This window comes from Microcaecilia unicolor, chromosome 11 (assembly GCF_901765095.1).
Source record: "Microcaecilia unicolor chromosome 11, aMicUni1.1, whole genome shotgun sequence".
NCBI classification, from domain to species: domain Eukaryota; kingdom Metazoa; phylum Chordata; class Amphibia; order Gymnophiona; family Siphonopidae; genus Microcaecilia; species Microcaecilia unicolor.
The window spans coordinates 59283424-59311203 of record NC_044041.1 but is presented as its reverse complement, the minus strand read 5'-3'; the positions used below and the strand labels follow the sequence as shown (position 1 = coordinate 59311203).

The window sequence follows — 27780 nt, the reverse complement described above, 5'->3', positions numbered from 1 at the left end:
AAGAAATGTAATAGATTGGTGAGGCAAGATTTCCCTTCACTAAATCCATGTTGACTTTGTCTCATTAGTCCATGCTTTTGAATATGCTCTGTAATTTTGTTCTTTATAATAGTCTCTACCATTTTGCCTAGCACCGACAGACTCACCGGTCTATAATTTCCCGGATCTCCTCTGGAACCTTTTAAAAAAAAAAAAAAATCGGCGTTACATTGGCCACCCTCCAGTCTTCCGGTACGAAGCTCGATTTTAAGGATAAATTACACATTACTAACAATAGCTCCGCAAGTTCATTTTTTCAGTTCTATCAGTACTCTGGGATGAATACCATCCACTCCAGGAGATCTGCTACTCTTCAATTTGCAGAACTGCTCCAATTCCTGTGTTTCCTGCAATTGTATTGCAAAATGTTAGTTTTTTTTAAGGATGCAGTGGAGGAGTGGCCTAGTGGTTAGGGTGGTGGACTTTGGTCCTGGGGAACTGAGTTCGATTCCCACTTCAGGCACAGGCAGCTCCTTGTGACTCTGGGCAAGTCACTTAACCCTCCATTGCCCCAGGTACAAATAAGTACCTGTATACAATATGTAAGCCGCATTGAGCCTGCCATGAGTGGGAAAGCGTGGGGTACAAATGTAACAAAAATAAATAAAATCCTATGCTTTTGAAAAAGTGTTTTGATAGTTCTCCCTCTTTCTGTGAGCTAAAAGAGAACTCACAATCACTCATAACTGATATGCTTCTATAACTTCCCTATATTTTATTTTCTTTATATTAGATATTTCAGTCCTATTCCCAGCGGAGTGCCTCCTCCTCACTGAAATGATTGTACAATGCTGCATTGAATTGTGCTTCCATAATGCTTTCTTTTTGTCTAACAGACAGCCTAAAACACTTGGTTTATAGCCCTTGATAAGCTACCTGCTATTGTATTCTCTGTCTACAGCAGATTATGATGGACATTATGTGCAGTTGGATTAGTCTGATGAGATAGCTAACGAGGCTAGTTGGAGAGCTAGTCACCCAGTTCGGCCTGAACAGTTGGAGAGGTATTCAGGGTCTTGCCAGGGGCAGCCGAATTCTTGGGGGACACCTGAAGGAGTTCAGGTCCTTTCCTTTTTACCTGGCAGACCTCAGGGAGTTTTATTATCAGCAGCTTCTTCTTCTCCTCCCAATAGGGCTAGGAAAAAAATAAAATAAAAATAATTAATAAAAAAAAAAAAGAAGAAGCTAAGTTTCAGGGTACCCTGAAACAGACTGGCCACTGTGGATGAACAGAAGTGGTAGAAGGGAGCTTCCTACATTGTCCTGTCTTGCCTCTCTCTCCATGGGCTAGATCACACTTGGAGAAGCATAGATTTAGGTCCCCAAAGCAAAGTACTGACAGGCTACTCAGAGTCAGGATGTGTATAGGGGAAAGCTTGCGTTAGTAATGACTCAATGGGGATCAGCACAGCTGTAGTAACCACAGTGACAAGATACATGGAGGCGCCACTGGAGCATGCCAAACTCTGCTCCTGGTGCAGTGGACATCAGAGCAGCACATAGTTCCTGCCATGAGGAAGCGACAGAACATACAGCTCATATAGCTTTAACAGTGGGAATAAAATCGGCGTCCTGCTTCCTCAGGCTCTATTGCAGAGTGCATGCCTGGAAAGAAAAGTGTGGGAGAGGCAGCAGTCATTTCTTGCCTCACTGCCTGGATGCACAGATCTCTGCTCCTTCTGCTATTCAGGCTCTTGTACATACCTTAGCTGAACAGGCAATGTCACTGGATCCTTTAGATAGCAACGCTGAAGACTCTGGATCTCTATTGCAGACTTGAGAGTTACCCTCTGAGTTTGTGCTACAGCTCCATAAGACCTTTCATCAGTGCGGCAGGCACAAGGCTGTTCAGGCCAGGAGGTCAGGAAGTGCCCGAGGGGCTCACTGGAGCCCCTCCAGACAAAAGAACCCAGTTAGAAGAGCAAGACCAGAAGGCACAATCAGTGGTATCTGGAAAGTGGTGTTCAGTCAGTCTAGTGGATATGAGGACTTCACTAGCAAACCCCTTAGAGGAAGGCAAGCTTCCAACTGGTGAAGGAGATGACCCTACAGTAGTCTCTCTCTCCTGGAGGAAGGATTGTTTTGGCTCTCTTGCAAGCAACGGAGGTCTTGGGCATTTCTGAACCTCTGGTTTAGGAAATGGGGGGCATCAGGACATCCCATCTTGGAGTACATAAGTATTGCCATACTGGGAAAGACCAAGGTCCATCAAGCCCAGCATCCTGTTTCCAACAGTGGCCTTTCCTATACATCAGGTGATAGAAGCCCTTATCTCAGCACGAGACCTCTGGAAGCAGGCTCAGAGTTGGAAGCGCCAGTGGTAAGCTTTACCCATTGGTATTGGAGGAAAAAGAAAAGTTACAGCTGCCTAAAGTAAATGTCTTGGTGACCAAGAAAATGACTATTCCCAGAGGTGGTGGTACAGCTCTGATGGATCTTCAAAACTTGCACGCTTGACTCCTTACTATTGCATACTTTTCGAGTGGCTGCCATAGGCCTTCAAGCAGCAGTCTGCAGCTCATAACATCCATAGCTTGTTTGCACTGGTTGCAGAGTTCAGAACAGCAGATCAGAGGATGGCAATACTAGTCTGAGAGGCCACTTGATTGGGAGTGGCTGTGGCTTGTGTGGCAGATGCCTTATACGACCTCACACAGACCTTGGCTAGAACCATGGCAGTCTCAGTTTCTGCCAGATGTTTCTTATGGCTAAGGAATTGGTCTACAGCTATGGTACTGAAGGCCCGACTCAGTGGCCTTCCCTTTCAGAGAAAGCTTGTTTTTGGCAAAGATTTAGAGAAAACAGTGAAAGATCTGGGAGAAACAAAACTCCTCCCCCCCCCCCCCCTCCAAAAAAAGAAAATAAAATTCAAGGAGTTCCTCTCATGTGTCTTTCGGGAAGACCAGATTCAGAGAGACCAAGTGTTATCACATTTTCCCAATAGATCATCTTCCTTTTGTTCCGGCTGGAAAGGAGGATTCCAAGACCTTAAGGCAGCTGGAGCCTTGACGCCTCCACAGAGACACAATGAGATACTGGGGGTTCCTGCCTCATTAGAGCAAATTATTGTAACCACAGAAAGGCAGTATATCAAGTCCCATCCCCTTTCTCCCTCCCTTTCATAAGGTGTAAGCTAAATCCAAACAAATAAGGTAGACTGGGTGTCTCCTACAGGGCTTAAAGCACATTTGGCCAGACAGTTTCTCCTGTTGAGATGTGTAAAGCTGCAACTTGGATGTCCTTGCATAAGCTGGATATCCATGCCAGAGAAGATGATGTGTTTGAGGCTGGGGTGCTTACAGCAGGTGTTTCTTCATCCCACCCAATGTAAGGGGTATTTTGACACATTTCATTTGTTCTGGACTAGCCTGCTGGATTGAAAAGGAAGGGAAAATTTGGTCTTATCTGCTGATTTCCTTTGCTTGAATCCAACCAGACCAGGCCAAAGACTCAATCTGATATATCATTGTTTACACCTATAAATCATTACAGTTTTTTTTTCCCTCACAGTTCAAAATGAGTTCTCTGGGTTTTCTCCATGTGGCTGTTTTTTTTGGTTCAGGACTCTAGATCCCCTATTCCCTTAAGAATTGTTTGGAGAAGTATTTGTTGTACATTTGTTTTGTTACAGAAATACTTAAGAGCAGGTAGCTGCAGATACCTTATATAGGACCACAGCTCTTAAGTCTGTCTCCATCTGCTGGCTGAGGGGCATAATCTATTCATTTTGGACTGTTTTAGCTGGACTCAAGGAAAGCAAATTAGTGTCTTGAGACCGAAGTTTCCCATTTTAAGATTTTTTTCATTATATTTTGTTTCTTTCTTGCAGACTGCAATTTCTTATTCAAAATGTTTGTCTTGACTGTTTTCTAAAAAGGTTTTCAAATAAAACATTTAAAAGAAAAATAAATAGTGGCTTTAGGTATTTGCTTTACTTATATTTATCTGTAATTATATTTTACTAGTATTCATATATAGCTATTTTAAATTTATTATGTACATTTTATTTTATACACCTTTGCATAAAATGAAATATAAAATACTAGTAAAAAAGGCCCGTTTCTGACACAAATGAAACGGGTGCTAGCAAGGTTTTCCTCGGAGTGTGTATGTTTGGGAGAGTGTATGTGAGAGTGACTGTTTGAGAGTCAGAGTGAAAGTGTGAGTGTGTGAGAGAGAGAGTGAGTTTGGGTGTGAGTGTGTTTGTGAGAGTGTGTGTGTGAGAACGAGAGTGTGTGCAAGTGTGTATGTGAGACACAGTGTGAGAGAGAGAGAGTGTGTGTGAGACACAGATTCTCTGTGAGAGTGAGTGTATGAGACCAAGCGAGTGTGTGAGTGACTGTGAGACAGAGTGTGTGAGAGTGAGAAAGACATTGTATATGAGAGAGAGTGTGAGCCCTGCCCTCCCAATCCATGCCCATCTGTCCCCTGCCCCCTCCATTCCTCCTTTTCCAGCAATTCCCCTCTCTCCCTGAGCCCTGCCCTCCCAATCCATGCTCCTCTGTCACCTGTCCCCTCCATTCATCCCTATCCAGCAATTCCCCTCTCTCCCTGAGCCCTGCCCTGCAATCCATATCCATCCATGCCCATCTGTCCCCTCCATTCATCCCTATCCAGCAATTCCCCTTTCCCTGAGCCCTGCCCTCCCAATCCATGCCCATCCATGCTCCTCTGTCACCTGCCCCCTCCATTCATCCTTATCCAGCAATTCCCCTCTCTCCCTGAGCCCTGCCCTGCAATCCATATCCATCCATGCCCATCTGTCCCCTCCATTCATCCCTATCCAGCAATTCCCCTCTCTCCCTGAGCCCTGCCCTCCCAATCCATGCCCATCCATGCTCCTCTGTCCCCTGCTCCCTCCATTCATCCCTTTCCAGCAATTCCCCTCTCTCCCTGAGCCCTGCCCTACCAATCCATGCCCATCCATGCTCCTCTGTCACCTGCCCCCTCCATTCATCCCTATCCAGCAATTCCCCTCTCTCCCTGAGCCCTGCCCTGCAATCCATATCCATCCATGCCCATCTGTCCCCTCCATTCATCCCTATCCAACAATTCCCCTCTCCCTGAGCCCTGCCCTCCCAATCCATGCCCATCTATGCTCCTCTGTCACCTGGGCCCTCCATTCATCCCTATCCAGCAATTCCCCTCTCTCCCTGAGCCCTGCAATCCATATCCATCCATGCCCATCTGTCCCCTCCATTCATCCCTATCCAGCAATTCCCCTCTCTCCCTGAGCCCTGCCCTCCCAATCCATGCCAATCCATGCTCCTCTGTCCCCTGCCCCCTCCATTCATCCCTTTCCAGCAATTCCCCTCTCCCCCTGAGCCCTGCCCTCCCAATCCATGCCCATCCATGCTCCTCTGTCCCCTGCCCCCTCCATTAATCCCTTTCCAGCAATTCCCCTCTCTCCCTGAGCCCTGCCCTCCCAATCCATGCCCATCCATGCTCCTCTGTCCCCTGCCCCCTCCATTCATCCCTTTCCAGCAATTCCCCTCTCTCCCTGAGCCCTGCCCTCCCAATCCATGCCCATCCATGCTCCTCTGTCCCCTGCCCCCTCCATTCATCCCTTTCCAGCAATTCCCCTCTCTCCCTGAGCCCTGCCCTCCCAATCCATGCCCATCCATGCTCCTCTGTCCCCTGCCGCCTCCATTCTTCCTTTTCCAGCAAGTCCCCTCTCTCCCTTCCATGACCCCCCTCGCATCCATGCTCCTCTCTCTCCCATGTCCCAGCCTGGCCCGCCCTCTTCTCCCCCCCCTTCGCATCCATGCTGTCGTTTCTCCCCTGGCCTCCCGCTCCCATTGTTCTACTTTACTGGCCACCCTCTTCTCTCCCCCCAACCTTCCTTTTTTTTTTTTTTCTTCTTTTTAAATTTACCTCCGTGGCGGTTCCGGCAGCGAAGCGTCAGGGAAGGAGGCGGCGCTCCCGACGTCTAGCCTTCCCCCTTCGCTGTGTTCCGCCTTCTTCTGACGTCATCCTTGATGTCAGAAGAAGGCGGAACACAGCGAAGGGAAGGTTAGAGACGTCGGGAGCGCCGCCTCCTTCCCTGACGCTGCCGGAATTGTTTGTTTTTTTTCCGCCCTCGACGTCATGACGTTTGACGCGAGGGCGGGGCAGAGACGACTGGCTGGCTTGAAGGCTTCACACCACGAATCCACGAACCCTTCAGCCTGGGAGTGACGTCAGATGGCTTCAGAACGTTGTCCTCAGAACGTTGAGGGTGCGTTTTATTATATTAGACAATTAAATACTTGTCAAAAAAATTAAATACCTTCAATATTTTTAAGCCTCGGCTTTCTAAACTAAATTCACAATCAGATAGGAGTTTCTCAAAATTCATCCTAATTATGAGGCTGAAATCTGATCACTACTCTGAAGTAATACAGCAGTGCAAAGAAAGCGACATGCATTATAACCTAAATGCTGTGCAGATGTACCTGAAAGCATACGTCTTCTGATGCCAACTCAGTTGCCCTCGGATGCTGTAAGCAATGGTGGTGACAAACTCCCCACCTAGCCCTAATTCTGAACACAGCTTCAGGGCAAACTTCTCAGGAGAGTTCTCCTTCTCAGACATGTCCCACTCAAACTGGTCCACCAGAGAAATGTTTCCAACATGGATATTTAGCTAAAGACAAATCCACACAAAGCATAAGTCAAGAGTGTTTTACAGTGACCATACTTAAGGCATAACGTTACAATGCTTCCCTGCTGAGTTCAGACAAGCCTGGCAGCACTGAGAAGGTCACATCGTGCTTCCATGGTTACAAAATGATGCCGAGTTACAGCTGCTTTTGGTCAGACGCTAGACTCGGTCAGACGTGAGAAGACACCAAGATTGGTACCCTCACCTCTACTGAGAAGTGATGTAGTGCGTTAAGATTATTTGGCACAAGAATAACGCTAAAACATAGTATTGAAAAATAATCATTGCTCAAAGGGCATTATTTGTACCTGGATTTATCTACAGTGGGGACAACTACTAATACGACTAAGGGTATTATAGCTTACATGTGCAGTGTTTGAACATCATGATTCCAATAAGAACCAGAGATCAACTGTACAGCCATACTGAAATGGTTAGAAGCTATGGGACATAATGTAACCTTTTTAACAAAGGGACTTGGTTATTTCATGGCCATGAATAATTTTGCTGTTACCTTAATAATGACCCGCTGATCAGATTGGTCCTCTAAGATACTATCAGTGGGATAGGACTCAATTTGCTGCCGGATGGCAGAAGCGATAGCAGGGACAAAGGTCAGAGGGTTCAAATCCAGGTCATCACACAGAATCTCTGAAAACATTTCTGGGGTCATTAGCTTCTCTGAAGGAGATGGGGAAAGAAATCACAGCAATTACAATAGAAATCTGAATAACTAACATCATGAATTCAATATATGGACGCAGGCAGTGCTCATAACAGATTTATGTTATGTTATGGTATGTTATATGCTATGTTATCAGGTACTTATAACCTGCCAACTCTCCCACAATGGGATTCAAGGTGAGGTAAATTATAAATCACCGATACATTCTTCAGGAATTAACAATGAACAACTCAGTTTAAAATACAAACATTACAATGACATATACATCAAATTAACTTCCAGGAAACAATCTTCAGAGTCTTCCGAAAGACAAAAAAAAAAAAAAAAACCTTCAAAAGGCGAATCACAACAGTAAGGCCAGAAAGTGTAAAACAGCCTTAAATACAGATTTAATAGATGTAAATACCAAAATTGGTTACATAAATGAGAAGAAATATTATTTAAAATCCTAAATCTTTATGTATGAGGTCAATTTCAAGCCTCAAGACAGACCCTAACCTCTCTAATCTAAAATGATACACTTCAACAAGTTAAACCAAAACTCTCCTTTTATCTATTAAACAGTTAAAATACAAGAACATATTAGATATATGGTAACAGACACAAAAAGGACTGAATGAGCAGCAATGCAGCTAAAGAGGTTTTGTATGGCAGGGGAATTGAGGGATAAAGCCCAGATTCAGGAGTACCATTCATGTTCCATGTAAAGGCATCTCGTAGCTTCTGCCCATCAATTTCCATATCAAGTCTGATGGGAACCAGAACCTCAGGCTGGGAAGCATTTTCATGAATCACTGCAGGGTCGTGGTCATCAAAACTAGAGAAAAAAAAAAAACGAAAATTGTTTTAAAGAACTTGTACCAAGTTCTGGAAACCCCAGCAAAGAATGGAAAAGCTGCAGCTACTGACAAAACTACAAAACATTTGAAAACCAGAATGATGGAAAACAAATATCTTAGTTAAAGGTTAAGAAGCTGGAGACACAGATAGTGGTTCATTACCTTAAACAGAGACATGCATTTGTCAACAGCGGTGATTGGCTGACAGAAACTTGGAGGGACTTAATGGAAAGGTAAGGACGTCTAATCAGTGGTGCACTGGCTAGAGCACTGAGCTTGTAATCAGAAGGTTGCTGGTTCAATTCCCCCTTTTACTATCCTGGTAATTTAGACGTCCCTGACTGCACTTGCTTGGTTTTTATTTTTTTCTTCCGATTTTTCCTCTCTGCATGGGTCCCGCACAGCACTAACTAAACTAAAATTACTTCGGGGACCTGCATACTGCTGTCATGGAGCTGGGGATGACATTTGAGGCTGGCTTACAAGTTGGGAAAAAAGTGTTTAACATTCGGGTTTTTTTGGTGGGAGGAGGTTAGTGATCACTGGGGGAGTCAGGGGAGGTCATCTGGTCATTTAGGGCACTTTTTTGGGACCTGTTCGTGAAAAAAACGGGTCCAACAAAAGTGACCTAAATTCTCTCTGAAAACGCCTTTCTTTTTTCCATTATCGGCCGAGCACGCACATCTCTGCTCAGCCGATAACCACGCCTCAGTCCCGCCTTCACCACGCCTCCGACACGCCCCCGTCAACTTTATGCGTTCCCGCGACGGAGTGCAGTTGGAAACGCCCAAAATCGGCTTTCGATTATAGCGATTTGGGCACCCACAAGAGAAAGACGTCCATCTCCCGATTTAGGTCGGAATTTGGGCGTTTTTCTCTTTCGAAAATAAGCCTCACTGTCAACAAAACTAAAGCCTCCAGGGGTGCTTTAACATTTGCTATACCGCTGTAGCTAGTAAAAGGCCAAAGTACTTTACAATCATATATGACAAGTAGAAAAGGAAAAGAACTCCAGATAGCTCACAGACACACAAGAATTTAAAAAAAAAAAAAAAAAAAAAGACAGCAACTAATAAAAGTGGACTGCTTCTCTAAAGTACAGCGCAGGCTGCGCATCTTAACAGTCAGCAGATGGATAAGGTAAATGCCAACTGAAAATAGTGAGTTTTTAGAAAGGACTTAATTTTGGTAAGAAAAGTTTAGCTCCAACAGTGGATGGGAGATCATTCCAAAATTTTGGTGCCAAATAAAAAATGCCAAAGCTGTGGTGGAATCATAGTGTTCTGATATTAGCAGTGGAAATGTTAAACGATGTGCATTCAAAGAACGTAGGGAACAAGTTGGGGTGGATAGAAGATGTGGAACTTGAATACTTAAGCTAAGTGATTATATAATACTAGTAAAAAAGGCCCGTTTCCAAAACAAATGAAACGGGCGCTAGCAAGGTTTTCCTCGGAGTGTGTATTTTTGTGAGAGTGTGTGTGAGAGAGAGAGAGTGAATGTGCGAGTGTGTGTGTGTGACAGAGAGTGAGTGTGGGTGTGAGTGTGTCTCAGAGAGCGAGTGTGTGTGTGAGAATGAGTGTGTGCAAGTTGCCTATGTGAGACAGTGAGTGTGAAAGAGAGAGTGTGTTTCACACAGATACAGTGTTTGTGAGAGAGAGACTGTGTGCGAGTGTCTATGAGAGAGAGTGTGTGTGTGGGAATGAGAGTGTGTGTGAGTGTGAGAATGAGTGTGTGCCAGGACGGTCCCCCCTCCTGCAGGGTGCCCCCCTCCCTGCCATGTGCGAGTGTGTATTTGTGAGAGAGTGAGTGTGTGTGAGTGTGTTTGTGAGAGAGAGTGTGTGTGTGTTGGAATGAGAGTGTGTGTGGGAATGAGAGTGAGTGTGAGAATGAGAGTGTGTGGCAGGATGGGCCCCCCTCCCTCAGATGTGGGCCCCGGCCCCCCCTCCCTGTCTGCCAGGTGCGAGTGTGTGTTTGTGAGTGTGAGGGAGTGAGACTGTGTGCGAGTGTCTCTGTGAGAGAGTGTGTGTATGGGAATGTGAGTGTGTGTGAGAATGAGAGGGTGTGCCAGGGTGGCCCCCGTCCGCCACGGTGGCCCCCTCCCTCCCAGGTGCAAGTGTGTGTTTGTGACAGAGAGAGAGAAAGAGTGTGTGTGTGGGAATGAGAGTGTGTGCCAGGGTGGGGGGGGGGGGGGGGGGCGCCTCCCCTCCCCCTCCCAGATGTAAGTGTGTGTTTGTGACAGAGAGAGCGAGTGTGTGTGAGTGTGTTTGTGAGAGAGAGAGTGTGTGTGTGTGAGAAGGAGAGTGTGTGCCAGGGTGGCCCCCCTCCCTCCCTCATTGCCTGCCAGGGGCCCCCATCCCTCTCTACCCACCTCCTCCAGCCCTCCCTGCCACTTGATCCCGTTCTTCGCTACTCCTCCCCCTGCCTGCTAGCACTGACATGTTTTACCTCCTCCTCTTCTGTCCCTCCCTGCCTCTTGATCGGCAATCTTCGTGACTCCTCCCCCTGCCTGGTACACACCCACCTTCTCCTCCTCCGGGCCGCCTTGCCACTTGATGTATCTTCGGTACTCCTAGGGCCGGCGCTATAAAAAGAAGAAGCGCTCAGCTGCCTGACCTGAGCGCTAACCACAAAAAAAGTAAAATTAAAAAAAAACGCGGCACCGCAGGCAGCCTTGAGGCATTGGCTGCTGGCTATGCAGGCTCCTCCCGTCTCTTACGTCACTGCCCCTGGAGCGATGAATGGGCAGTGACGTAAGAGACGGGCGGAGCCTGCACAGCCAGCAGCCAATGGCTCAAGGCTGTCTGCGGTGCCGCATTTTTGTTTTTTACATTTTTTGTTGTTAGCGCTCAGGTCAGTCAGCTGAGTGCTTCTTCTTTTTGTAGCGCCGGCCCTGCTTCTCAACATGAAAGCAGCAGTGAGCCGGCAATGGGAGGAAAAGTGGGTGGGCGGGCAGGGCCCGTCTAGGGCCGGCCGTGGCTACGCCCCTGCAGCAGTTTGGAGCGATTCTACTCCTCCCCCTGCCTGGGTTGGTGTTTGCTGGGGGGTGGTGTTCCGTGTGTTTGCGGTGGCAACCTGGAGCGATTCTACTCCTCCCCTGCCTGGGTTTGTGTTCCGTGTGTTTGCGGTGGCAACCTTGGGGGGGGGGGGGGTTGGTGACGGGCTGTGACTTGGGGGGGGGGGGGGGGATGTGAAGGGCAGATAGTGCGTCTCCAACCTTCTAATAGGACATCATTTTAGGTTGAGCGATGTTTTTTGCTGAGTGTCATTGCTCCGCCCTCGACGTCATCACATTTGACACATGGGCGGGGCAGACACTAATGGAGCTAAAAAGTGGTCTCAGCCACCTCACTTTAGAACGTTGGGAAAGTGAGGCTTCATTAGAACGTTGGAGGTGCGTTTTATATAGAGAGATATACACACACATATATATATTCTTTACATTTTCATATAATATATAAAATGTTTTGAATATTAGTTTGTTTTATTTTTTTTAAAGGAATGATTGGCCTTTAAAATAAAGACATGAATTTGGTTAGCAAAGGGTTTGCACAGAGGTCCTTTAATCTCTAAACTTTAAGAATTTATAATAAAGATGTTATTATACTCTAAGTGACTTTAGGCGATGTTTCTGTTGAGTGGTTTTGGGACAACTTCCATCCATAAGAAAACTACTATCGGCACCTTTCATTTTGCAGCAGTATAACCTTCTAACGCTGCATGTTAGGAGAGCTCCAACCACAAAGCAATTTTATAGCCACAGAACAGCAACAAAATGCAGACCATACAGCAAATAAGAGACTGCAGGTAAAGGCTGCAAGCTTCATCTAGCCTGCAGTGCCAGAGACTCCAGATCAGCTAACTTCTCCTTCACTTTTTCATAGCTACGGACTTATGCCATGCTTTCCTCAATTACAACGGCACTGTTTTCGCCTACACCAGCTTCCCTGGAAATCCATCCATGCACCCACCACCCTTTCTGTGAAGAATGTTATAGTTACTTCTGACTTTACTTTAGTACCCCATATCACAATCCTATTTTAAAAATAATTTTCACTGAAAATAAAGTCATATGACCATGCAAACTAAGTGACAATTCCTGTAATTCTAGTACCTAAAGTTCTTCTAGCAATGCCCAGTTTCTCTGTAAGGCAGAAACAGCAACATGGGATGGTGTATCTGCCAGAAAATATTCCTGGGACACCAACACTCACCAGAGGGGGAATGTCCTCTTCTTGTCCCTCCCCATGCGGTTCCTGTTGATGGTTGTTGAGCAGGGCACAGCATCAAGATGGTGGGAGCTATTTGGTAGAGTTGGAACCCATTGGCTATTCCTCTTTGCCTTCTGCTCTCTGAAGGGACATTGTAATTATTGTTTAATTGTACTTTTACAGAACCAATATGAAATTTTAGAGCAGTACACAGTAAAAACTAGAGCATAAATCAGAGTAAGCAACTTCAAAGAAACTTGCAGCTTTTCTCTCTGAGCTGAACCTAGGATTAGAACAGAAAAGACCTGGGGTCACGGTCATACTGTCTGTACAAATAGACAGATTCTTGCCATCAGTTCTCCCTCCTCCTCCAGACAGGCAGAACTACGTTCAATATGGGCTTTGTATTTTACCCACAGAAAAAGAACTATCAAATCAACTTTATGGAATGCTGTAACAAAATTTGCTATTGAAAATTTTACACTAACCTTCCTTAAATAAATCTGAACCACATCCATTTGTATATTTCTTGAATATTACCAAAACTAATGCAGAATTTACAAATATAACTATACTTTTTGGCACCTGTCAGTTTCCTCTTGCTACCACCAGCTCTATCAGAAGAAGGTCTGGGATCTGAGATCATGAACCTTTATTTGCAATTACCTGAGATTTCACCCCCTCTCAAACAAAGGCCACAACTCAAGAGTCCTTGCAGAACCCTGAAACCACAGGCCTGAAATCTGCTCACCAGGTGTAACGCAAAACAATGAGCATAAAATCCAACCTCCCACTCCCAGGAAATGCAAATGTTGCATTCACAGAACCCAACAGCAGACCCCGAGAGGAGAAGGCACAATACAGAGATCGAGCCAAGAACCTTCTACCCTCTCATGTTTACCTTACAAGCCAGAAGGAAGAGAGCAGGTTAGGTTGCACAGCAACAATGAAATGACCAGTTTCTGCACTAGCTGATGGAATTTGGCAAGATAACTGAGGTTAGATTAGATTACACTTTAGGGAAAATTCTCCTCACTGCTTCACAGCCAAGCATTTGAGATCCAAAGGACTATCTTGCAATATGAATATTTTTCTAAAATAACAAACGACTTGGTGCATCAGTGACAATACAGGTAATACAGCACTTTTATAACATTTCTTTATTTAAATTTTGTCGCCTCCTGTCTGAAGTAGACTCTTTACCTGAGGTAGGTTGGAGGTTCAGTGCTGATGGATACTGCCTTGTATTTCTCATCATTCCCATCCAAGATCTCCTCTACTTCTGAGGCTTTCAAGAGGGTTACACTTGTGGCCAATGTTGTGTATCCATGGTCTACTCTCAAAGGAGAAAAGTACAAAGTTACTGGAAACTGAAGTAGAGGACACTCAGATGCATGCTTCTTCTACTTTGCAATGTGAACGCAATTGAGTTTGTACATTGTATCACCTCTTGCCATCTAGAAAGGGATTAAACATCTTATTTAGGGAAGCCTTTTAGCAAATGAATGAATTTACCTGAGTAGACAATTGGTTGCTGAATTTCTGGGTGAAGAGGGAAATTTCCTGAATATTACAGGTCCCAACAATCATTCTAGCCCTTTTGGAACTCTTGGGATTGTGGAGAGGGTCATAGGCATCCCTCTATCATAGGTGATTGTTGTCTTCAGTTGCCATAAAAGAGTGATTCACTAACTCTGCTTTTTGGAAGAGTCTCCCCAAGCAGACAAGAAATATCATCCTCGTAGAATATCTTGCCCATTAAGCCAAAGACAGGACCCTTAAGTTTCAGTGTAAATGGGCCTTATATTTGTGACATAATACCATTTTGCAACAGAGATGAGGTAGATGATGGGCTGGTTCTGTGCTCTGCCTGTGACATATTGGTGTTCTGCAATGTCACTGTTCTTTAGTTTGTCCTTAAATATTGTCCTTAAATAAAGATTTAAAAGCAAAGAATAAAAAATAGAATTGTGATGTGGCTGTTGGTCCCAGGAGCTGTCCAGAGCTAGGTGCTGAAGTGCAGTGAAATGCGTTTTCAGAAACCATTAAGTTTATTGGTCATTTTTTTTGTCACTGCACAGGAGTGGAAAAATATTTAGAAAACTTGGGTGCCAGCAATTTTTTTTCAGGCTTTTCCTTTTTCTTTTCATTTCTTGTCTTTCACCATCTCCAGGCACTATTCCCTTTCCTCTCACTTCTCCTCCCTCCTGAATTACTAATACAGAACCTAAGAACGAGTGGCAGTGGCTTCTTAAACCAAGTCTCTGGAATCAGCAGTGGCAGGAGCTTGTTGAGCTGGATCTTGATTGTGGCAGTTATCTTCTCTGCTTAGACCTAGCTGTGATGGTAGACCAGGCATAAAGCTTTTGGTGTCTGAGATTTTTCCAACCCTTCTCCCTAACTGCTACTAATATATTGTATACTCTTCTTGTTAAAAGCCCAAGTCAAACCTCACATTTCTTCCATCAGAATCTTCAGACATACTGCTTCTGGATTTGCTGAAGACCCTTTCTGTTTGAAGTCTATCATTAAAATAGACTGGTAGTACAGCCCTCCACTCTGCATGAATAAGGAGAAATTAGGTCTTACCTGATAATTTTCTTTCCATTAGTTCTTCACACTATTCCAGGACAAGTGGGTAGTTATGTCCATCGACCAGCAGGTGGAGATAGAGAATACAGAACTGAGCACCACTACAAAGCTCCCTGCTAGCAGCTCAGCTCCTCAGTATCCGTCCTCAAGCAAGGAAGAACACACACCCAATCAGGAGGATGGTCAGCAATCAACATATCCAGCCCCCAAGAACCATTCAAAGATAAGGCCCCTGGAAAACAGGATACAAAGACAGTACATAGAGCCACCAACAAAGGCGTCGCACCACGGAAGGGCTCCTGGAATAGTGTGAAGAACTAATGGAAAGAAAACTATCAGGTAAGACCTAATTTCTCCTTCCATTACGTTCATTCCCACTATTCCAGGACAAGTGGGATGTTCAAAAGCTATCCCTATGAGGGTGGGAAGCCGAATCTGCCATACGCAGAACAGACACCCCAAATGGAGCTGCTGCCTGAGTGGCACCAGCCAGTCTACCATACTTACTGAAGGTATGTAGCAAAGCATACGCCGCTGACCTACAGATAGCCAACAGAGAAGACAACGAAGCCTCCACCCAAGACGTAGCCACATGTCCAGGAGAGCGAGCCTTCAACCTGAGAAGCACCTCCCAGGATACAGGCTGAGATCACAGCCACCTTCACCCACTGGCCAAAGAAAGCCTTGGGCAACATGAGACCCTCTTGCCATTTACCAAACAGCCCAATAGGACCAAACAAATGGCGAAAAACATCGGGAACCGTGAAATGCAAGAACGCCCTGCTAAGACTAGAAGCTTCCAAAAAAACAGACCGCTGACTACGGAAAAAGACCAACAAACACTAAGGCAAGAGCATGGTACTGCCCCAAGTAAGACCCCTGCCTCAAAAAAAAACGGATAAAGGGACCTTCCAAGAGAGAAAGACTGAAGTTGCGAGAAGCAACAGGTTGACCGAAACACCTCAAACAACACCGTGGACAAAGAGAGAACTAGACAGGTGCTTTAGCCAACTATGCCATTGTGCCATAGAACGAGGGCCACCTATCAACAGGCTCAAACGGGGAGTGCTGAAGCACCTGAAGGACCAGAAAAAGAACTCAGTCCAGAAGTAGCAGCTAAAGAAGTCTCCTGCAAGCAGCCCTGAAAGCAAGCCAGGACCCTCACTGGACCTACAGCACTAGCCCCATGAATTTCCCTCCTGCCAAAAAGCCAGAAAGTGGCCCAGAGAGGACGCAATGGTGACCCAAAACCTCACAGCACGCCAGACTTAGAAACACACTCTCGCAGGCGCCGATGAGGAACAGCGCTTCCCAGCCCAAAGCAGGGAAGCCACCACTGAAAGCGAATAATCTTTCTTCCTCAGCCGAGCCCTCTCCAGGACCAGGCCGCAGGACCAAAGGAAAGGGGGGAGAAAACCTCCATGGCCACTAGGCCCTGACAGAAAAACCTTGACAGTGCGGGAATCACAATGGCTCCCTAACCAGGAGCCTCACGAGATCTGCATACCATGGGAGCCATGGCCAGGCTGGAGACCAGGATCACCCTGCCCCAAAGGTCTAACACTCTCCCCCACAGCCGGCCTAAAATCGGCATGGGGGAAGGCATATGGAGGTCTCTCGCTCAGATACAACTGTTGCAGGGTGAATAGATCCCTAGAGTCCTATGCCCGGCGACAGCTGAAGCACCAAGGAACCTAGACATAGGACTAGCCCACCAGCTGAAAACGGTTCGACCAACCACTCCCTCTGCTGGAAACCAGAGCATACCGACTGAGCAAGTCTGTCTCCATATTGAGGGACCCAACAAACCAGCCGAAGGCACAACCGAAGTCTCACTGCCCCGTCCATTAACAAACTGGACCACCGCCAGCAGACTGCTAGGAGTCCCTCCCTATGAGGCGAAAAAAGGCAACCGCTGCAGGCAAGACCGAAAGGCCCAAATGGCGGCATTCCCAACAATGGGGCTGAGGCCTCCAGAGCTCAGCTCGATACATGCAGCTCCAGAGGATAGAGGGCCAATGCCCTCCTTGGAGACCAAGTGCCCTGCACCAAGGAACCCCAGCAAAGGGCACTCCCCAGCCCGAGAAGCTGGTATCCATAGACACCACCTCCCAAAGCAGGCTTGAAGAGGACCTTCCCAGGGGTCAACGACTGGGGAAGCAGCAACCCCCTCATGCACTGACAGCCAGAGAGCAAAAGAGCCAGATGCCGCTGCCCTCTGAAACCTGAAACCAGCGGCTGACCAGGCCCCCTAAAAGCAGCCGCATGAGAGAAGGAACCCCTTCCATGGTCGCTACCATAGATCTAAGGGCCTGCATGAAATACCAGGCCTGTGGCTGGTGACAAAGTAGGAGCGAGAAACTTGGAAGCTAACTTTAAAGCGCTGTCCCTCTGAAGAAACACTCACGCTCATCGGGAATAAAAGTTGGCGTGCTGGCACCAGCCTGCTCCTGTTGAAATTAAACACCCAAAACCAGACAAAAAACTGGGGGTGAATCAGTGCTGAAGGGGTCTCTACTCAGGCTAGGCAAGAAGAGGCCCGGAGTCATCCAGGTACAGTAGAACACAACAACCTGTGTCTCCGCAGAAAGACCGCCATTATGAGCATGACCTCAGAAAGGGTCCTCGGGAACCAACTGGCAGGGTCCAGAACAGGAAATGAACTGCCAAGACAGCCCATGGCGGGAAAGAAAAGTATGCCTCCCTGAGATTGAGAGCGGAGAGAAACTTTCTCTCCCAAACGGAGGCAGAGACCTCAGGGCTGCCAGCTGAAAACGGATACCTGTGGCACCTGAAAATGGATACCTGTGGAACCCTTGAGATCCAGAATGGGTTGCACTGTTCCCGTCTTCCTGGGAACTCCAAAAAGGATGGAGTACTGATCCAAACAGTGCTCGGCAGAAAGGACAGGAACAATGGCCCAAAAGGATAGCAGCACCTTCACTTCTCTTCTGCTCTGAGCAAACGGAGGCCCCCTCTGACAAGGAGACTGCAAGAAGAGAGGGGCTACCAGAGGGGAGAACACCAGCACCCTGAAAATCCAGCACCTATGCTGAGAAGGTAGTCCACACAACTCGAAATGTCCAAAAGCGGCTCCATGTTGGCCCAGACGGGCCAGCCAGCCAGACCACCCAAGGATGGCCGGGAGACAGCAGCCACTCACTCCGAGTGCCCTGCTGGTTCCTGGTCACCCGTCCCCCGGAAGGGAGAATGCCAGGCTCGAAACCGAGCCCTCTGGCCAAAATTCTGAGGATCAGGCCTACCCTTAGTGCTGACACAAAACTGGCACTTGCCAAGCCCACAGGGCGGTCCAAGAAAGTGAATGATACATACCTGTAGCAGGTGTTCTCCGAGGACAGCAGGCTGATTGTTCTCACGACTGGGTGACGTCCGCGGCAGCCCCCACCAACCGGAAAAAAAAACTTCGCGGGACGGTCGACACGCAGGGCACGCCCACCGCGCATGCGCGGCCGTCTTCCCGCCCGTGCGCGACCGCTCCCGCCAGTTGAATGACTAGCAAAAGATGAAACACACAACTCCAAAGGGGAGGAGGGAGGGTAGGTGAGAACAATCAGCCTGCTGTCCTCGGAGAACACCTGCTACAGGTATGTATCATTCACTTTCTCCGAGGACAAGCAGGCTGCTTGTTCTCACGACTGGGGTATCCCTAGCTCTCAGGCTCACTCAAAACAAGAACCCAGGTCAATTGAACCTCGCAACGGCGAGGGCATAACAGAAATTGACCTACGAAGAACAACTAACTGAGAGTGCAGCCTGACCAGAATAAATTCGGGTCCTGGAGGGTGGAGTTGGATTTACACCCCAAACAGATTCTGCAGCACCGACTGCCCGAACCGACTGTCGCGTCGGGTATCCTGCTGGAGGCAGTAATGTGATGTGAATGTGTGGACAGATGACCACGTCGCAGCCTTGCAAATCTCTTCAATAGTGGCTGACTTCAAGTGGGCCACCGACGCTGCCATGGCTCTAACACTATGAGCCGTGACATGACCCTCAAGAGCCAGCCCAGCCTGGGCGTAAGTGAAGGAAATGCAATCTGCTAGCCAATTGGAGATGGTGCGTTTCCCGACAGCGACCCCTAGCCTGTTAGGATCGAAAGAAACAAACAATTGGGCGGACTGTCTGTGGGGCTGTGTCCGCTCCAAGTAGAAGGCCAATGCTCTCTTGCAGTCCAATGTGTGCAACTGACGTTCAGCAGGGCGGGTATGCGGCCTGGGGAAGAATGTTGGCAAGACAATTGACTGGTTAAGATGGAACTCCGACACCACCTTTGGCAGGAACTTTGGGTGGGTGCGGAGCACTACTCTGTTGTGATGAAATTTGGTATACGGAGCATGAGCTACCAGGGCTTGAAGCTCACTGACCCTACGAGCTGAAGTAACTGCCACCAAGAAAATGACCTTCCAGGTCAAGTACTTCAGATGGCAGGAATTCAGCGGCTCAAAAGGAGGTTTCATCAGCTGGGTGAGGACGACGTTGAGATCCCATGACACTGTAGGAGGCTTGATAGGGGGCTTTGACAAAAGCAAGCCTCGCATGAATCGAACGACTAAAGGCTCTCCAGAGATGGCTTTACCCTCCACACGATAATGGTAAGCACTAATCGCACTAAGGTGATTCCTTACTGAGTTGGTCTTGAGGCCAGACTCTGATAAGTGCAGAAGGTATTCAAGCAGGATCTGTGCAGGGCAAGAACGAGGTTCTAGGGCCTTGCTCTCACACCAAACGACAAACCTCCTCCACTTGAAAAAGTAACTCTTTTTAGTGGAATCCTTCCTAGAGGCAAGCAGGACCCGGGAGACACCCTCCGACAGACCCAACGCAGCGAAGTCTACGCCCTCACATCCAGGCCGTGAGAGCCAGGGCATTGAAGGGTGGGGGGGTGCAGCAACGCTCCGTCGTTCTGCGAAATGAGAGTCGGAAAACACTGCCAATCTCCACGGTTTCTTCTGAGACAACTCCAGAAGAAGAGGGAACCAGATCTGACGGGGCCAAAGGGGCGCTATCAGAATCATGGTGCCGTGGTCTTGCTTGAGCTTCAGTAAGGTCTTCCCCCGCCAAGGTATGGGAGGATAAGCATACAGGAGGCCCGGTCCCCCAATGAAGGAGAAAGGCATCTGACGCTAGCCTGCCGTGTGTCCTGAAGTCTGGAACAGAACAGAGGCAGCTTGTGGTTGGTCTGAGAGGCGAAAAGATCCACCGAGGGGGTGCCCCACTCTCGGAAGATCTTGCGTACACACTCTGGAAATGGAGCGACCACTCGTGCGGTTGCATGACTCTGCTCAGTCTGTCGGCCAGACCGTTGTTTACGCCTGCCAGTACGTGGCTTGGAGGAGCAATGCCAAACCGGCACGCCCAACGCCACATCCCGACGCTTCCTGACACAGGGGGCGAGATCCGGTGCCCCCCTGCGTTGTTGACGTAATACATTGCAACCTGATTGTCTGTCCGAATTTGGATAATTTGGTAGGACAGCCGATCTCTGAAAGCCTTCAGTGCGTTCCAGACGCTCGGAGCTCCAGGAGGTTGATCTGCAGATCCTTTTCCTGGAGGGGACCACAGACCCTGGGTGTGAAGCCCATCGACATGAGCTCCCCACCCCAGGCGAGATGCATCCGTCGTCAGCACTTTCGTGGGCTGCGGAATTTGGAATGGACGTCCCAGGGTCAAATTCGTCCGGATGGTCCACCAGAGCAGTGAAGTGCGGCAACTGGTGGAGAGGCGGACGACATCTTCTAGATTCCCGGTGGCTTGAAACCACTGGGAAGCTAGGGTCCATTGAGCAGATCTCATGTGAAGACGAGCCATGGGAGTCACATGAACTGTGGAGGCCATATGACCCAGAAGTCTCAACATCTGCCGAACTGTGATCTGCTGAGACGCTCTGGTCTGCCGAAGCCAGGGCCAAGAGATGGTGGCCCTCGCTTCGGGAAGGTAGGCCTGAGCCGTCTGGGTATTCAGCAGCGCTCCTATGAATTCCAGAGACTGGGTTGGCTGGAGATGGGACTTTGGGTAATTTATCACAAACCCCAGCAGCTCCAGAAGTTGAATAGTGCACTGCATGGACCGGAGGGCTCCTGCCTCCGAGGTGCTCTTGACCAGCCAATCGTCGAGAATATGGAACACGTGCACTCCCAGCTTGCGTAGATACGCCGCCACCACCACGAGGCACTTTGTAAACACTCGTGGGGCAGAGGCGAGCCCAAATGGCAGCACACAATACTGAAAGTGCCGTGCGCCCAGGCGGAATCTGAGATACTGTCTGTGAGCTGGCAGTATCGGGATGGTGAGTGTATGCGTCCTTCAAATCCAGGGAACATAGCCAATCGTTTTTTCTGAATCATTGGCAGAAGGGTGCCCAAGGAAAGCATCCTGAACTTTTCTTTGACCAGGAATTTGTTCAGGCCTCTCAGGTCTAGGATGGGACGCATCCCCCCTGTTTTCTTTCCACAAGGAAGTACCTGGAATAGAATCCCTGCCCTTCCTGCCCGGGTGGTACGGGCTCGACTGCAGTGGCGCTGAGAAGGGCGGAGAGTTCCTCTGCAAGTACCTGCTTGTGATGGGGAGCTGAAAGACTGAGCTCCCGGAGGACAATTGGAGGCAGGGAGGCCAAATTCAGGGCGTATCCCGCACCGGCACTATTTGGAGAACCCACTGGTCGGAGGTTACGAGAGGCACCTTTGGTGAAAAAATTTTAACCTCCTTCCGACCGGCAGATCGTCCGGTACGGACACTTGTAGGGCGGCTATGTTCCCGTGGATCCAGTCAAAAGCCCGTCCCCGGCTTTTGCTGTGGAGGCGCAGGGGGCTGCTTAGGGCGCACGCTGTTGACGAGAACGAGCGCGCTGGGGCTGTCCCTGTGCCTGACGAGGCCTTCGGCCGGCTGTTGTACCTACGCTTCGCGAAAGAATAGGGTGCAGCCTGCCGGGCCCGGGAAAAAACGTCCACCTGTGGAGGTGGGTGCTGAAGGCGTCCGGTGGGAGAGCTTGTCGAGAGGCGGTTTCCCGCTGATGCAGTTGGTCCACCATCTGCTCGACCTTCTCACCAAAATGTTATCCCCCCGGCAAGGGACGTCGGCCAGTCTCTGCTGGGTGCGGTTGTCCAGGTCAGAGGCACGCAGCCATGAGAGCCTGCGCATCACTATCCCTTGGGCCGCAGCACGAGATGCCACGTCACAGTATCATATATACCCTGGACAGGAACTTTCTGCACGCCTTCAGCTGCCTGACCACCCTCCTGATAAGGCCTGGACTGCTCCGGCGGGAGCTTCTCGACCAGGTCCGCCAGTTGTTGCACATTGGTCCGCATGTGAATGCTCATATAGAGCAGGTATGACTGGATGCGGGTCACGAGCATGGAGGATTGGTAGGCCTTCCTCCCAAACGAGTCCAGAGTGCGAGACTCCCGCCCCGGGGGCGCCGAGGCGGTATCCCTCGAACTCCGTGCCCTCTTGAGAGCAGAATCCACGACCGCCGAGTCATGGGGCAAATTGTGGCCGCATTAGCTCTGGGTCAGAGTGGATCCTGTACTGGGACTCTGCTTTCTTGGGAATGGTGGGGTTAGTTAATGGTCGCACCCAGTTCCGAAGCAGCGTCTCCTTAAGGACATTGTGCAGCGGCACCGTGGAGGACTCTCTAGGTGGTGATGGATAGTCGAGGACCTCGAGCATCTCGGCCCTCGGGCTCTTCCACAGAGACCACGGGGAAAAGGGAATGGTAATAGACATATCCCGCACAAAGGAGGCAAAGGAGAGACTCTCGGGGAGGTGAGAGTTTCCTCTCCGGTGAAGGCGTGGGGTCCGAGGGAAGGCCCGTAGACCTCCTCTGAGGAGAAATATCTAGGGTCCTCCTCTTCCCCCCACGAGTCCTCATCCTCGGTGTCGGACATAAGCTCATGTAGCCGAGTCCTGAACCGGGCCCGGCTCGACGTCGAGGCACCAGGGTCTCGGTGTCGTCGAGCGGTGGACTCCCGCGCCGGCGGGGACGGAGCTCCCTCCATCGACGTCGACGGGGACTCCACCTGCGTGGCGGTCGAGACCGGCACCGCAAGCGGCGGCGGTGTCGACGGCCCCGGCGCCGGGCTAGAGCTCGCCGGCGCCACAGTCATCGGCGCCGAGGGCGCAAGCACCCCCGGCGCCGGCACAGCCTGGCGCATCAGCCCTTCCAGGATCCCCGGAAGGATGGCTCTGAGGCACTCGTCCAGGCCCGCTGCCGAGAAAGGCGGTGGGGCCGGTAGGGGTGTCGGTGCCCGAATCTGGTGGGAGCCAGGAGACTGCACCGAGGTGCCGGAACCCTGTTGCGTCGGCACCTCTATCACCGACGGGGATCTCTCCTCTCGATGGAGACGCTTCGGCGTCGACTCCTCTCCGATGTGCATCGAGGGCGACCGGTGACGGCGCTTCTTATCCTTCTTCCGATGCCCGTCACCGGCGCCGGGAGGCATGGAGGAGGAGGATGACGATCCCCCTCGGTCTCGAGGAGCCGGGTCAGACAGGGTTCGGTCCCGTGGGCCATGGGCTGAGGGAGTGACCGGGGCCGACTGCCCACGCGGCCTCTCACCTCTACCCTCACCGGAGGTCCGGCGGGCCCTGTTCTCCTGGGGTCGATGCCATCGGTGCCGATGTCTCGGGCATCGATACCGGTACCGAAGGACCGGGCGTCGATAGTTTCCAGAGACCGAGACACAGGGGACACGACTTGAAATTGTGCTCCGGTCCGAGGCACTGGAGGCACCAAGCGTGGGTGTCGGTCTGCGAGATGGGCCGGCCGCACCGACCACACTTTTTAAATCCACTCGGGACCTTCGAGGACATCGACGGAAAAATCGCGTCGGCGAAATTAAAGTCGTCGATGGTGGCGGAAATCACACCTCGAAAATGAAAAACGACCGTGCGGCCACCAGGCCGCAACGCAACGTCCCCGCTGGAAGCGAGGGAAAATGGGAGCGCGTGCTCCTTTTTTTTTTTTTTTAAAGAAAAGAAAAGTGGAGCGCGCGGCAGTTAATTAAATATAAAAGAAATTAAAAGAGGTTCGCGTAAACGCGACGGTTTTTCCGGGGCTGAAACAGAGAGAGCGGCACAGGCACGACTCTCTCCAGGCGCGGAAAAAAAGGAACTGGCGGGAGCGGTCGCGCACGGGCGGGAAGACGGCCGCGCATGCGCGGTGGGCGTGCCCTGCGTGCCGACCGTCCCGCGAAGTTTTTTTTTCCGGTTGGTGGGGGCTGCCGCGGACGTCACCCAGTCGTGAGAACAAGCAGCCTGCTTGTCCTCGGAGAACGAGGAACGTCCCCTGGCAAACGCTGGAGTCCGACTCACCGAGCTCCTGAACCAAATCGCTGAAGGTGTACCCAAGAGAAAGGTGCCCCAAAGTGGAAACCTGACCACGCAGGCCTTAGGAGGTGGCAACCACCGCCTACTGCCGCAGGCATAACTGACACCTTGTGGTGAATGCCAAAGACATACCCTAGGTCGAAGCCCAAAGAATGTCATACACAACGTCCACCAGACAGGCAGCCCGGGGACTGCCCGGGAACAGACTGCTGCTGCCACTGCAAACATGCCCATGCCGTAGCCCTCGACCCAAGACAGCCTGCAGCGGGAAAGACAAATAGCTAGCAATAGAAGCCTGCAGCTCCTAATGCAAACACCTCCAAGACGGGCTACAAGGTCTGATTCAGCTTCCTATCTAGCAGATTCCACAAGGCAATGCCGCCAGCAACCAGGAAGGGAAAATTCAAGGTGACTGCAAACACCGAGTCCAATGTAGGGAACGGAGCTTCTCCTTCTCCCTGCACTAGAGACAAGAAGTGGGCCATGGTTCTCCCAACCTGCAGGCCTGAGTCAAGTGCACTGTACATTGTCGTAAACAGGCCCCAAATGACCAATACCTGGGGAACACCTTGGACAAGCCCCGAGGCCCTAAGCAAGGCTAGCCGCCCAACTCTCCTCCAGACAACCCTAAGGGTTTCGCTATGGGAAGCACTGCTCGCGCCATCGATAAAAGGGAGCCGCTCCCCCCACTGAAACAGACCGAGCACCTGAGGGTCACCCCCCTCCCCCAGAGGGAGCTCAGCCTCCACCAAGGGCTCTGACAGAGGAGACCCCAGAGAGCAGCCCAACTGCAGCAAAACAAAACGAAGACCCCATGTGTTATCTGCTGCAAACTCCTGGGAGCTGGCGGGGAAAAACCCTGTCCCCTAGGAGATGCTAGGGCCGCTGGAGAAGGGACTACTTGCACCAACCCGAAGTCTGGCAGAGCAAGAGAACAAGCCCAGAAAGGCAAGCTCTGACTCAGGGGGGCCCTCGCGCCAGCAGAGAACAAAATGGCTGCCATTCCCGCCTCCCTCTGAGGCAAAGCGCCGAGACGCTGCACTGGGGACCAGAGCTGCAAGAAATGCATTGCTGCGACTGAGGGTGATCTGTGTGCGTGAGCCCAGACAACCCCTCCACTCGGGAACCGGACTGCACACCGTGCAGCAGCCTGAAGAGGAACCCCGCCTGCTGTGAGAAGGGCAGCCCCTCGCACTCCCAGCGGGGGCTGCCATGAACAAAGATTGTCGCAGTGTGGGAAAGCATGTGACGCACTGCGCTACACACTCGCTTGTCTTTCATGCACTTTCTTTTTTTAAAACTGGAGCGTAGCACAACTCAACCATAAAGCTCTCTTTTTTTTTTTTTGTGAGCACAAATTGCTCCCAAGGATGTCCTGAGGCCACACTACCCCGGGTCTATGCTCCCAGGAGACACAGCCACCCCCCCCTGTCAAGGCAAGGCACAGCACCACCGTTCCGCCAAACTCACTGCGCTGCCTGCACTGTTCCTTATCTTCTGAAGCAGACTGGTTGCTGAGCAGGCTCCCATAAGAACGTAGAACACTCCAGGGGGGAAAGCACGACAGGGACCCAGCACCACCAGGTATGTCTGCCCACTATGCTCAACCGGGAACCAGTTGACCAACTGGACCAGGAGCAAGGCCTCAGAACCAAAGACAGAGGAAGTCTGTCCATCCACCTGCTGGAGACAGAAGATACTGAGGAGCTGAGCTGCTAGCAGGGAGCAATGTAGTGGTGCTCAGTTCTGTATTCTCTATCTCCACCTGCTGGTCGATGGACATAACTACCCAATTGTCCGGGAATAATGGGAATGAAAGTAATGGAAGGTTTGGTTTTACACAACATTCTAGTAGTCATACTGGTCTCAAAGACAGTGGCAGAATCAATATGGTCTGGGAAGATCACACACAAACCACCACACAGTCTACAAAGATTCCAGATAGTGCCCCTTATCCAAGCATGATACTGATGTACTTTGTCACAACACATGCATATTCAGATACTTACTAAAAGATGGCTTTAGTTATTAATTTCAGGAAGAAATAAGAAAAAGCAAAAGTTATCTGTACAATTACAGTTGTATAAACCAGTGCTTCTCAAACAGTAAAATGTCAGAGACCAGTTGCAGGGCTCAGAAGTGATAGGGGATAAGAGTCAAGAGGGAATCCATCCTGAAATTGAGGAGTGAAGAGAGAATGGCATATCACCCTGAACTAATAACATGGGTGTAAAGCTTTGCCCCACCACCAGTGTCTCTTTGTATATATTCTATGCTTGTGTTTCATATCCTCACTGTGTTATTGAATAAGAAGACAAGTACTCTTTAGATTTTATTTATTGCATTTGTATCCCACATTTTCCCACCTATTTGCAGGCTCAATGTGGCTTACATAGTTTTGTTATGACATTGTCATTCCAAGGTATCAGATACAATTAGTAATGTGCAAAGATTACGTAAGGGAAGAAAGAAGGAAAGTGTTAGGCGGATAAGTATAGAAGGTGGACTTTCATAACTGGGTGGGTTGGTGAGGTGGATTAGTAGGGCTGTAGGTTCTCTTTGTAGGCCTTGTTGAAGAAATATGTCTTCAGAGATTTGCAAAAGTTGGTTATTTTGTCGATTGTTTTCAGGTCTATAGGTAATACATGAGCACGCAGTTATGGAATGCAAGAGAAGGCAGTGACATGCATCAGCTTGTATTTTAGTCCTTTACAGCTGGGGAAGTGCAGATTGAGAATTTGCGGGATGATCTTGTAGCGTTTCTGGGAGGTAGGTCCACGAGGTTTAGCATATAGATTGGGGCGTCTGCGTGAATGATTTTGTGTACAATCATGGAGATCTTGAACGCAATATGTTCCTTAAGTGGGAGCCAGTGAAATTTCTCTCTTAGGGGTTTTGTACTTTCATATTTAGTTTTTCCAAATATGAGTACCTATTTGATTTACATGACTGATTTATGTGCACATTAATTTTTTTTTTTTGCACTGCTGTCTGGTTACCTGAACATGGGATTTGTGTTAGATATCTCTCGCTCTAGTGATGAGACCACCTGGTCTAACCCCATTATGTAATCCCAGGGGTGTTGGGGCCCTTGGCCTGCTAGATATGCAAAGTTGTCCCACCAGCAGAAGCACCACTTTCATCATGCTTGCTTGCAGTTTGTGGTCATCTCCACAGAAATGTGGTGAAGAGCGAAGCTTCCAGCCACCAACCCCAAAAATGAGCACTAGAGTCAGAACTAGGGGAAGAGCTTTCCTGGGATTTTTTTTTAAATTACAGCTTGCTGACCTGGTTTGGGAAGATGGTGGTGGGGAAGGGCTCCTTGATTAAGCAGGTCACAGTGAGGAGGCTCAGATCATTAGCTTGTAGCAGCAGTACAGTCGTGGTAGCTACAGTAACAAGTCTTACTTCTTCCTCTGTCAC

General features: G+C 49.4%; 1 protein-coding gene across 2 annotated transcripts in view; it reads right to left on the bottom strand.

The window, feature by feature from the left end:
* SMARCB1 (SWI/SNF related, matrix associated, actin dependent regulator of chromatin, subfamily b, member 1) overlaps positions 1–27780 on the bottom strand; it is a 48441-nt gene that overhangs the window by 18314 nt on the left and 2347 nt on the right. For both annotated transcript variants that reach the window (XM_030218481.1, XM_030218482.1), the window contains exons 3-7: positions 13621–13750; positions 12421–12558; positions 8057–8184; positions 7197–7363; positions 6474–6664 (exon numbers count right to left, since the gene is read on the bottom strand). In XM_030218481.1, the coding sequence (XP_030074341.1) occupies positions 6474–6664; positions 7197–7363; positions 8057–8184; positions 12421–12558; positions 13621–13750 (754 nt within the window). The remainder of the gene's footprint in view (positions 1–6473; positions 6665–7196; positions 7364–8056; positions 8185–12420; positions 12559–13620; positions 13751–27780) is intronic.